This window comes from Patiria miniata, unplaced genomic scaffold (genome assembly GCF_015706575.1).
Source record: "Patiria miniata isolate m_02_andy unplaced genomic scaffold, ASM1570657v1 HiC_scaffold_1, whole genome shotgun sequence".
NCBI classification, from domain to species: Eukaryota; Metazoa; Echinodermata; class Asteroidea; order Valvatida; family Asterinidae; genus Patiria; species Patiria miniata.
The window spans coordinates 23,536,525-23,549,211 of record NW_024037047.1 but is presented as its reverse complement, the minus strand read 5'-3'; the positions used below and the strand labels follow the sequence as shown (position 1 = coordinate 23,549,211).

The 12,687-nt window shown below is 41.8% G+C and overlaps 1 protein-coding gene and 1 pseudogene across 1 annotated transcript; one reads left to right on the top strand and one right to left on the bottom strand.

Annotated features, from left to right (window-relative positions):
- Positions 1-1,019: 1,019 nt before the first annotated feature.
- LOC119731930 (mucin-20-like) lies at positions 1,020-2,249 on the top strand. Its single transcript, XM_038205233.1, has one exon. The coding sequence runs from the start codon at positions 1,020-1,022 to the stop codon at positions 2,247-2,249; it is 1,230 nt and encodes a 409-aa protein (XP_038061161.1).
- A 1,870-nt stretch (positions 2,250-4,119) lies between these two features.
- On the bottom strand, positions 4,120-11,229 carry LOC119725961 (annotated as a pseudogene).
- Positions 11,230-12,687: the final 1,458 nt, after the last annotated feature.

The window sequence follows — 12,687 nt, the reverse complement described above, 5'->3', positions numbered from 1 at the left end:
AGTTGCCTCGTGCCGTCGCATTGTCGCGTCGTGCCGCGCCGACGCATAGTCGCGTCGTGCCGTCGCATATTGTCGCGTCTTGCCGTCGCATAGCCGCGTCGTGCCGTCGCATAGTCATGTCGTGCCGTCACATAGTCGCGTCGTGCCATCGCATTGTCGCATCGTCGCATTTTGAGTAACTGTCCAGTGTTTTGCCAGTAGGTGGTGCACAATAGTTCCGCTTCCGAGGCGAAGGTATGAAGCACCACGTGTAATTAAATTATTTAACAACACTATTATATATAATTCACCTTTTATTATAATTCAGTTTTCAGTTCAGCTTATTTATTTATATATAATTCATTAGATACATATCATGCATTTCTTCTTGGACAATTATGTATAGATAATCGTTTGGCAGTTTGCGATATTATTCATTTTCCGCTGCCACTGCATCATTTACAAATAACTTTGTAACGTTATGTATCTCATTATTTACAAATATTTATTGCAATATAGTTATTTACAAATACTTTGTGAACGCAGTGAACGTAATGTCATTTTTTTTTTTTTGCAACAACATTATTTACATACTATTTGTCAACGTAATGTCATTATTAACGACAACTTTTTTTTGCAACAGCTTTATTTACAATTGTTTTGCCAACATATAATTATATAATATTGGATGGCTTTGAGGGGGATACAAGAAAATATTGCACGAGCTATATGACGAGTGCAATATTGTTTTAGCGAGTCCTTGAGGAGGAACTGTATAAATTCGTTGGCCAGTGAACTTTCCCTTCACTTGACTACCAAACGACAATTAACAGAGACAGGCAGTTGGCAGCACACAGCTCCACTGTCTCTGTAACTTTCCAACTGAACCTGCCATATTCATATATTCATCCTCTGTCCTGCTCTATAGGCACATCACAAAGAAGCATATCGAGTACACACTGGACAGTTGAAAGCCTTGCGTATCTACATTTGTACGTGACTTCATCAACTGCATGGCAGGCAGTGCAGATTGGGTATAGATGTATCCTTTGAAGGACCCCTTTCGTCCAGTCTTTTCCGAGTTTCCCTTCAAGTCGAGCAAGTCCTGTCAAGTCGAGCAAGTCCCGTCAAGTCGAGCAAGTCCCGTCAAGTCGAGCAAGTCCCGTCAAGTCGAGCAAGTCCCGTCAAGTCAAGCAAGTCCCGTCAAGTCGAGCAAGTCCCGTCAAGTCGAGCAAGTCCCGTCAAGTCGAGCAAGTCCCTTCAAGTCGAGCAAGTCCTGTCAAGTCAAGCAAGTCCCGTCAAGTCAAGCAAGTCCCGTCAAGTCCAGCAAGTCCCGTCAAGTCCAGCAAGTCCCGTCAAGTCAAGCAAGTCCCGTCAAGTCAAGCAAGTCCTGTCAAGTCGAGCAAGTCCCGTCAAGTCGAGCAAGTCCCGTCAAGTCGAGCAAGTCCCGTCAAGTCGAGCAAGTCCCGTCAAGTCAAGCAAGTCCCGTCAAGTCGAGCAAGTCCCGTCAAGTCGAGCAAGTCCCGTCAAGTCGAGCAAGTCCCGTCAAGTCAAGCAAGTCCCGTCAAGTCGAGCAAGTCCCGTCAAGTCGAGCAAGTCCCGTCAAGTCGAGCAAGTCCCGTGAAGGCGAGCAAGTCCCGTCAAGTCGAGCAAGTCCCGTCAAGGCGAGCAAGTCCCCTGAAGGCGAGCAAGTCCCGTCAAGTCAAACAAGTCCCGTCAAGTCGAGCAAGTCCCGTCAAGTCGAGCAAGTCCCGTCAAGTCAAGCAAGTCCCGTCAAGTCAAGCAAGTCCCGTCAAGTCAAGCAAGTCCTGTCAAGTCGAGCAAGTCCCGTCAAGTCGAGCAAGTCCCGTCAAGTCGAGCAAGTCCCGTCAAGTCGAGCAAGTCCCGTCAAGTCAAGCAAGTCCCGTCAAGTCGAGCAAGTCCCGTCAAGTCGAGCAAGTCCCGTCAAGTCGAGCAAGTCCCGTCAAGTCAAGCAAGTCCCGTCAAGTCGAGCAAGTCCCGTCAAGTCGAGCAAGTCCCGTCAAGTCGAGCAAGTCCCGTCAAGTCGAGCAAGTCCCGTGAAGGCGAGCAAGTCCCGTCAAGTCGAGCAAGTCCCGTCAAGTCGAGCAAGTCCCGTCAAGGCGAGCAAGTCCCGTCAAGTCGAGCAAGTCCCGTCAAGTCAAGCAAGTCCCGTCAAGTCGAGCAAGTCCCGTCAAGTCGAGCAAGTCCCGTCAAGTCGAGCAAGTCCCGTGAAGGTGAGCAAGTCCCGTCAAGTCGAGCAAGTCCCGTGAAGGCGAGCAAGTCCCGTGAAGGCGAGCAAGTCCCGTCAAGTCGAGCAAGTCCCGTCAGGTCGAGCAAGTCCCGTCAGGTCGAGCAAGTCCCGTCAGGTCAAGCAAGTACCTCTATAACTCCCCGTATGAGCGCGCGCGCGCTGACCTGAAGTTGCACTTTCCTCGTGCTGTATACATTGAAGAGTGTTACTTCGTGAAAACGAAAATTTGCAGTTTCGCAGCCTTTTCGATTTCACGAACTGACACTCACATTTTTTTTATTATTTCTTGTCGGTTAAATACACAAACGGTTGAAAAATAGCCGATTTAATAAATTCAATTCATCAAGTGTCTATAACAAGAAACCCAACTGAAAATACTCTGCCGTTTTGACGCAAATCGTTGTTTTAGAAGGCGTTCAACTTTAGATGCCGTTTTCTCCGATTGCTAGTTTTTACTGGTATATACATGGGTGTTAACTTCGTGGTGTTGATGACGGTATGTGTACAGGCATGTTTTATGTTATAAGCTTCGGTTTTTGTTAACATGCCTCCGTCAGTATATTTTTTCTTTAGTTTTGTATTATAACCAAATGTTGTGAAGAGATGGACATAAATGTTCGAGAAATTGTTCTTGAAATTGAAGGAATGACCGCCCAACTGGCCAGCCGAAAAATGCAAATTTGCCAGATGTGGCTATGTGTGTGTGGGTGGGGGGTGGACTCATATAGCGATAGGGGGTGCTTTTCTTTCCCCTTTTCTTTTCTTCAATTTCTTTCTATACATATTTCACGAATCCGTAGAGGAAAGGGGAGGAGTGTGTTACAACAATTACAGTTTTTAAAACCTTTCTCTCCAATCTCTGTTGTAATAAAAGAAAAACAAACTTTTCTCTGCCATATCATCCCCCCTCCCGCTTCGCCAGCCCTTATAACGCCTCTTTGTTTTTCACCATTTACGTTTTTTTTTTCCATTATCGGGCTTGATACCTTTTCAGCCAAGAATACTTCCGTGAAACAACAGCCCCCGAGACATGGGCGTCGCTAGGATTTTTTCTAGAGGGGGGCAAAACATATTTTTTCCCAAACAAATCCTGTATTTCTCAACATATTCTCGATTTCTCAGTTTTAAATTTACACCACTATGACTTCGCGCCTCTTTTTTCTTCTTTTTTTCCCTCTTTTTTTTTTTGGGGGGGGGGGGGGGTGGGCTTTTCCGGGGGGGGGGGGCAAGCGCCCCCTTGCCATCTCCCCCCCCCCCTCGCGACGCCCATGCCCCGAGACTTATTTTATCATCCGTTTGAACGCAAGTTTTGGTTGACGTTGGGGGTTTTCGAAATCGTTACTTCGTCTTCAGCTTCGGTTCAATCACCGTCTTCCGAATCACCGAGAAGTAACTTGGGAAAAAAATGTTGCAACCTGACGCCACAGCAGTGGTTGTGTACAAAGTCTATGGAGAGTCAAGAAAATTTCTAAGTATTTCCTAAGTAGTCCCAGATTCATGTCTTATCATCATTTTTTGCAATGACTGACCTTCATTGAGATGATTATATGAAGAAAAAACGTGGCGTCAGGTTGCAACATTTTTTTTCTGCAACTTGGCCAAATGGAAATATTGTAATCGCTTGGTCTCATACAATGTAATGTTCGTGAAGCACATTATGCACCAAAATATATACTTCGACTCCCTCATGTCAGAGTTAAGACTTACAATCTCCTGACGCCGAAACAAAGCCGGGATTTCGTAAAGACTTTTTGTTTGCATAACCCTTGCACCGCGTCAACGGTTTGTATGGACTTCAGAACTTCAAAAAACAGAACAAGCTGTCGCTGGGGGCGCTCTTCCTGCTTTACCCGCCACGCACGTTGCGTAATTGGAAAAGTCGACACCAGTTTCTACTTAATTCAGTTAGGTGCTTTATCTCGCGAAAACTTTCCCATCAGAAATGCAGAATTGCAGCTAAACCTATACACAACGTTATTTGCTTTAAAAACTTCATACGATTAAAATGTAAAATAATTCTATATTGATTAAAAAATAAAATTAATCCAATTAATTTAACATGATTAATTTAAAAACGCCAAGACTTCATTATATTTAAAACAACTATTATAAGCAAAAATTGCTATACTTTTACAATATAGTTGTATCAACTAAACAGCTTGAGCGTATATGCATATCTGAAACCGTGCCGACAGGGCACCATTTTTTTCAAAGCGGGCAAATACTTTGTTTTCCATTCATATGTTGATTTGTTTTCATTGATTTTGTTCAATGACAAATGTCAATGACAATGTAACATACATTGGTCAAGTGTGAACGACCGGTGCCTCGGATAGCGAGACCGCCCTCTAACCATTTAACCCTATATACAGTGTATCTGTACTAGTCTAGTTAACCAGACCAAAAGATTTTGACTATATCTGACGAATCTTTCGTAAAATTAGTCGCGGCCAATTTCATAATATTTTCGTTTCGTTTTTGAGTGGTTGCGATTGATCCTTTATGCCTATAAACTAATGGGTGTTGACTCCAAAGTGAACAAGACCCCGAAGAGGGATTCTACTTCATATTGATGACAGTTGCCCAGAGTCTTTCCATGTAGTGTCCCTCTTCTGGATTCGAGTGATCATCCAGAAAAGCGATGACCCTCTGATACAGACTCGTCGGGTGCCGTCGGAGATTATCCCTGGTGGCCGATATGCAGCCCGTGTAACACACTGGAATGGAAGGGGGTGCGGGGTACCAAACACAGCTTTGTAATAGTCGCCAAAGGTACATCTCGCCTTTCGCATTTGACCCCTCCTCAGGAACTTCCGCCACTTTCCGCGCGGGAATTGAATGTGTTCCGAAGATTTCAAGGTCACCACAATTTTTTGCAGAAGTTGCTGTTTTCGGCCTGTTTGACGAAATCCATCGGGGTGGGGAAGCACCATACTTTGTCGTGGTGAGGCCCCGCGCCTTGTAAAAAGACTGTGACGTTGGCGAGGTTGTCGTAATTGTGTAAGATATGGTGCAAGTAGGTGTGACCTTCTCGACCCACATTGGGCAACTTCTCCCACTTGTTTACCTCGAAGGGCGGGGCTTTGTCCTTTCCCTTGTGGTACACGTGACTGTGATTGGCAAGTGGCTTCAGCCAATCAAGCCTCTCGTTGTAATGGGAGACGACAAACTCGTAGTCTAGCGGCTGGTGTCGGACGGCATCTCCTTCTTTCGGGGAAAGGACGGGTACTGTCAAGGCAAGTTCCAATGGAAAATCTGTCGTCTTACTGGGACTGGGAGAGGCCGATGGAATAGCATTTATATGGGAGGACTCTGTGTTGCGTTGGGTTTGGGGAAACAGTTGCTCAGCATCTAAAGAGGGAAAGAAAAATTGCACTGTTACTAAAACGCGACAATTTCCTTCACAATGTTAACACTCATTAAGTGATATCGTTCTAATAAAATATAGACACGCTCAAAAATTCGATTTTTGTTGTTGTTGTTGTTGTTGTTTTTTTTTGGGTAATACTTTGTGGGATGAAAGGACTTGGGGAGTGAGTAACCAAAATAGACTTTTCAAACCGATTTTTTTTGCCGTTGCCATGGTAACGGGCCATTGTGTTTTGGGCATTTATGGGCACTTTTGAGGCTGCAAAAATTAATTATGTGCGTTATTTTCGAAAGTAATCAAGCCAAAATGCGAAGTAATGTCACGAAAGTAACTGTATCACGACAAAGTATCATCCTTTCCTTACACCTCTCTGTTTTAAGTTTAAAATTCTTAAGTTTGAAGAAGTTTATAATTTTTAGATCGCTTTACACTACATGTATTATGATTATTTTCATAAATTGCTTCCAAAAAAATTAAGTTGCGATGATTGTTTTTCCTTGAAACAAGATGTTCACTCGTATACTCAGACTCGTCAAGGCAATCCATTTGCAAACGACCTGTAGGCTATACATTGTATCTGCTAATTATAGACATGTTTTGTCTACCATTGTTATTTTACTCCCACCCTTTTTAAGAAACGATTTAGTTAACTTGTCAAAAAAGGTATTTATAAAGCACTTAAAAGAATTTTATTTAGACAAATACAGGGATTTTCTTTGTGCCAATCTTAACTGCTTTTCCTGTCCATAATGAGCAAGGCAGTATTTGTTATTTGTTATCCGTTACTTTGCATTTATCAAACCCGGAAATGAACATCATCTCAACTTAAGTTATGCAACCGAAATAGATTGTATAATTACATGCATAAATTTTTGTAATTTGACAGCAGTCTAGGGTGCTCCTCTACAGAAGGCTTTGTCCTTCTTTCGAATGTCACCTCCATTCATATAATTATTTTGCTCCACATATAGTATTTGTATAGTTAATTTTGTTATTGTATCATTTTGTGCATTCTTTCTTGATTTTATATGAATAGAAATTAAAACAAACAAACAAGAAAAAATAGAAACACTTTTGAAAAATCACTTTTATATTAATGTTGTTAATAGGCCCTACAATACAACATGTTTTTACAACTAGCAAAACTGCATTTTTACCCCATTTTTAACCCTCCAAAATGCCACTTGCAAGGGCACTCAGGATAATTTCCCTTTCACTATGGTTAGTTCAGACATGGGTCTCTTCATATCTGGTGAGAAAATCGTGGGTTATTTTATATCGAAATGTTCACAAAATCCATAAAAAGTGTATTTCATTTTGTTTCCTTTGTTTTGAGTAATAACTTGTATAATTGGAATTGTTCCTGACTCTCGCACATTTTTACAAAGATAATCACACTGTGTATCATTTTTAGACTAGAGGATGAATAGTAGGTCGTATAGTCCCCCCCCCCACACACGCACACACACGGCTTTCAGAAGGGGGGGGGGGGGTAATAATACGACATACTTGGTTCTATTGCTGCTACCACTAGAGGTGATTTTCTATATTTTTTTCTAAACTCTAGTCTCAATAACATTTTTGGCATAGCTTCTGTATTTTATGTGTAAATGGTTCTATACATTGTATTTGCTACAAAACTTTATTGGTCTACTTAATCATCCCAGTCAGGTGTATGTATCCATTGTTACCGCCATAGGGACCATATATCTACTGATTGTATTCCAAAAATTGGTGGGTTTCAACCCGAATTGGCAAAACTGGAATATATGTACATAATTATGGTGATATTATTTCATGCTCTGCAATTGATTCATGTAATAACTATCAGAAAAATGTAAATTACTTGGGCTTCTCGCACCAATGGCGGCCACGTTACATGCTGCATGAGCATGTATTGTTAATTATGTAGCCATGAATTTCAGTCTAAAGATAATTACTTGATAGGTTTTGAAAATGGAAGTATATTTTTGACTTAAGTTTATGAGCACCGATGTTTTTACATCGGTTGCCATGGTAATAAGGAACACACTACAGAAGTGCGTTTGGTGCCATGGTGACCACTGTTAAAAGTTTGGAAAAGTCACAAAATTTCATATTGATCTGGCAATTACAAATTTGGAGGACACGTCAACTTAAACAGTACTCCAGACCCTAACTACACGTACATAGGGCCAAGTCAAGTCAGAGTGAAATTCATTCAATCACATTGACGCTGATTTCTCTCGGAGTTTTCACTGGAGTGATCCTTGTTTTAAAGAACATGTATTTCAATATAAACAAATAACAGTTATTTGCTCTCTTAATCGCCTGTTCCTTTCCGGTTTGAAAATAATAAAATAAACGTTCTTTTGTTCACCACACATTCAGTGTAATTCCACAAATATGTGGATTGCTTACAAAAAAAATGTTTTCCGTTATCTATCATGGCTCATTCTCTCTATTAAATATTGCCCTTCCAATCATTTGTTTATTTTGTGCTTTTTATATCATTATAGTATACGTACAATCTGTTCTCGTAATTTTGTAATGTTGTTAGATTTATTTGTCGTTGTCTTGTTTTGTTTGTCTGTAAAGGCATTTCTACATAAGACTGGTCTTTTGAATATGCCTCCATATCAGCATCACCTCTACTATTTGTTAGGTCTCTTATGTAATTTTCCATCTCGGAGTGTGTTTTTGTATGATTATCAATCATTATCTACTGTGTACTAGCTGTATACGGAAATAAATGTCTATTTGAAAAAGTAACTTGCATTACAATGTACAGTACATTGTACATGCATACATGTATACATGTGTCCAGATCACCCTCCCCCTCCCACCTATTCCCGCGACATACACCCCTTCTCCTCTGCATTTTTCGGATATTCCAAGCTGCCCCGTGTTGTAAAAAAAAAAGCCGGTGTGCATAATTCAGACTTTCACCTAGGTCGTATGCATGTATGTAATCTGAACAAAATTGTACTTGTTAACTTGTTGAGTGGGGGAGGGGGGGGGCTCTCTTATGGGCATTGGGAGAGGGGATGGCAGGGGAAGGGGGCTAGCTGTGAGACGGATGTTGGTGTAGATTTAAAAAGGTTCACTTGCAAATTGACATCTATAATTTGGGCAAATACACACAGCAATACAAATCTAAATTTAGTGGCAAGGGAAGGGGCGGGGCCTAGCAGGGTGGGAAGGAGGGGACATCATTTAAATAACGGATGCACTTCAATCAGAGGACAATGGAGAGGGCCATTATTATTCACTGCGGCTTGCAAACACATGATTTTTGTCGACTTGACAATGATTTTCCGACAAATTCAAGTTATTGGTGGGTGGTCACACCCTACCCTCAACCCTAAACAATGCCCCGTGTGTGGAGAAGGGGAGGCTGTGAAAAGGAAGTCTGGGTAATTTCTAAAGTGTTCACTTGCAAATTATGTACTTACATTCGTATCGTTATGTGACATACAAGATCTAAATTCGGTGGCAAAGGGGGAGTGGGCAGGGCCTAACAGGATGTTGGGGGACCATACCACCTACTATTCATCCATTGGTCTAACAATGATACACAGTGTGATTATGTTTGTGAAAATGTGCCAGACTCAAGAACAATTCCAATTATACAGGTTACTACTCAAAACAAAGGGGAACAAAAACTGAAGATACACTTTTTATGGTTTTTGTGAAAATTACCATTTTTGGAGCGCTACTGCACAAAATAACCCAATTTTTTTCTCACCAGATATGAAAAGACCACTGTCGGATCTAACCATAGCCAAAGGGAAAGTATTGTGAGTGCCCTGGCAAGTGGCATTTTGGAGGGTTAAAAATGGGGTAAAAAATGCAATTTTGATAGTTGTATAAACATGTTGTATTTTAGTGCCTAAAAATAATATAAAGGTGGTTTTTCAAAAGTGTTTCTATTTTTTTCTTGTAAGGGCAAGGATGATACTTTGTTGTGGTATCGTTACTTTTGTGATATTACTTCGCATTTTGGCTTGATGACCTTTGAAAACTTAACAACGCAGATTTTTTGATTTTTTTTTTTTTGCAGCTTCAAAATTGCCCCAAAAAGGCCAAACACATAATGGTCCGTTACCATGGCAACGGGAAAAATATCGATTTAAAAAGTGTATTTTGATAACTTACTGCCCACAAGTCCTTTCGAAAAATCGTTTTTTTTTTTTTAGCGTGGACACATAGGCTATATGAAATATTTACACGAAATTAATGACTCTTAAATTACCGAATTACATTCTTTAGAAAGAGGTGTTCCCCAGTCCCCATGTTTCCGAGTCCCTATGTTCCCCAGTGTTCCCCTAGGGTTAGGGTTACGGTTAGGGTTAGGGTAATTACTCTATGTATGAATGGGGTCACCGTGGGGAACATATAGGACTGGGGAACGTAGGAACCGGGGAACATATGGACTGGGGAACATGTGACTTGGGAATTACATAGGGCATGGGGAACATATGCACTGGGGAACGTAGGGGCTGGGGAACATATGGACTGGGGAACACAGGGCCTGGGGTACATATGGACTAGGGAACATATAGGGACAGGGAAACATATGGACTGGGGTGTACATATGGACTGGGGAACATATAGGGACAGGGAAACATATGGACTGGGGAACACAGGGCCTGGTGTACAAACATGTATGGACTGGGGAACGTATAGGGACTGGGGAACATAGGAGCTGGGGAACATAGGAACTGTGGAACATACTCCGCGGGGAACATATGGACTGGGGAACATATGGACTGGGGAACATATGGACTGGGGAACATATGGACTTTGAGCATATGGACTGGGGAACATAGGGACTGGGGAACATAGGGACTGCTGAACATAGGGACCGGGGAACATAGGGACCGGGAAATATAGGTATGCATCCCTTTGCTGTGTTGGATACATTTGGAATTATTTAGTTATCTAATGTTTGTGAGATATTTTGAGAAAACTGTATTTCATCTGGTTATAATTCGTACTGATAGTCTGCGTTATATTAATAGATCATGAACGTGTTACTGCATACTCCAGGCCTACACACTGTAGCTCAAAGTAGTCCGGGCCCCCTCCCTATTATAATGTAGGCCTAGGTTTTTGTTACATGTATTTGATCATAAGCATCACTTTAATAAATCATCAACAAAACAAGAGCAGATCAAGGAGACAATCCGTGAGGTCCAATAATTGTTGTTGCTAATAAATGAGCCTCCCATCCTCCTAATTATTTGTGTACAGATCTCCTCGTCTGATTTAATACGGCAGGGCCGACCACTACAATAATGCGGCAAACGATCTATCCAAGCATACATGTCACCTTACCGTATACGTGGAATACAACATAGAGCAGAGACGGCGATAACCACACTATCCACAAGAGAATCAGTATCCGAGATATCGTCCGTTTAACCATCATGATCATGAAGACATTGGCACCTGTCAGAGCACCGATCGAGTTCCTTTACAGCCGGTTACGAAAAAGTCTCAAAATAAAATGCAAGAGTAACGGGGAAGCGAGACTGCCAAGTCTTGGTGCAAGCCATTTGTACGTGCTCTCGCACTGTGCGCGTTCTCCCATGGAGGAAACCACTATTCATCCCTCCACGCTTCACTGAAGGCAGCTTTTGATGCATGTATTTACTATCAGTGAAAGTCTTCCCAATAGACTTCAGACACTATGCCGTCATGCTTTGTTCGGATGTGCGCTCTTCTCTGTGCAGCCGTGTGGTTGGGGACGGCGATTACGTAACACTTTATTTTGAATGAAACTACATGCGCTCAGACATTTTCACGTTGGCGGTCAAAATCTTTGAAAATTCATTTCTCTCGTTTGGAAGGCCGTATCTTCACGCAACTTTCAGGGTTTATTTCCCTTATAATGATCCAAGTGTGTGCTAAGAATCGTTGTGATATGTCCAACACGTGATCGACCCTCCATGCAAGGCCGCGCGTATGCATGCGCTGCCGATCTAGTGTTGTTGTTTTTTGGGTTTTTTTTTGGGGGGGGGGGTATTCTATATCTATGGACTGCACGCCCTATAGAATGATCGTGCCTGCTATATACAACACTTTCGTGTTTTAAATAAATTTTGAAGTAGATGTATGAGATATTCGCTGTTACAGGTGAACAGTTTAAAGTTGCATAGGGAGTGCCACTACGTTTGGATGTCATAAGTTTTCATTTCTAATTTGTCATTAAATAAGAGGTATTTACAATTCTATAAAGACAATCTTAAATATTTCAGTACAATTATATTCCTGTTCCTCTTTGGAATTAAACGGTATAATTCTTACCGGTGCTCTCGACACCAGCATAACATAATTTCCGAAATCGGCTCATTGATTAAAATATACAATATTCTTTTTTTTTCTGTATTAATATTGACGGTTCGTGATTTTCCAACAAAGGGCAAATTCGGACGCTAACTACACAGGCAACCATAGTTTTACTAAATTTGCTCGAACGCAGGATAGTTGAATTATATGTACTCCAGTCATTGCACATGAAGAGGACCACGTGGCGCGGTTACATCGCTGGTTACCAATAGCTGGGCGCACCCCAAAGCACACCGGGGAGCCAGGACTGTTGACATTCGCTGGATTAGAGCCGTTCGCATGTTGTTATTTAGTGCGCAGGCGTACATTACGTCTCAAATCAACCACTGACGGTCCTCGCCCCAACTTGCTTATAGTGAAATATCTCTAGATGCAGTTTTAAGCGTGCAGCTTCGTTCTCCATTCCTGTTCGTCAGCTTCACTACTTATTTTGTTCAAAATTTTGAAGATTAGCCAAACTATACATTTTTGGAATCTTCCAAGCATGGAGAATACTCAATGTTGGCATTTGTGTACACACCTTCATGGCGGTAATCTTGGATTTGCAAAATGGCCGCCATGTGGGCTATAGTATTTGCCAAGCTACGGCTTCATCTGGAAATTGGCTTCATCTCTGGTTTTCGAGTTACCAGATACCTATAATGATTAAACCCAATAGAAATCCAAGAAAACGTGCTGACCTTCACTGAGACCAAGTAAATTGAATTCCAAGTTTAAACTCATGAAGCCAGAACCTGACGCCGGAGCCGCAGCC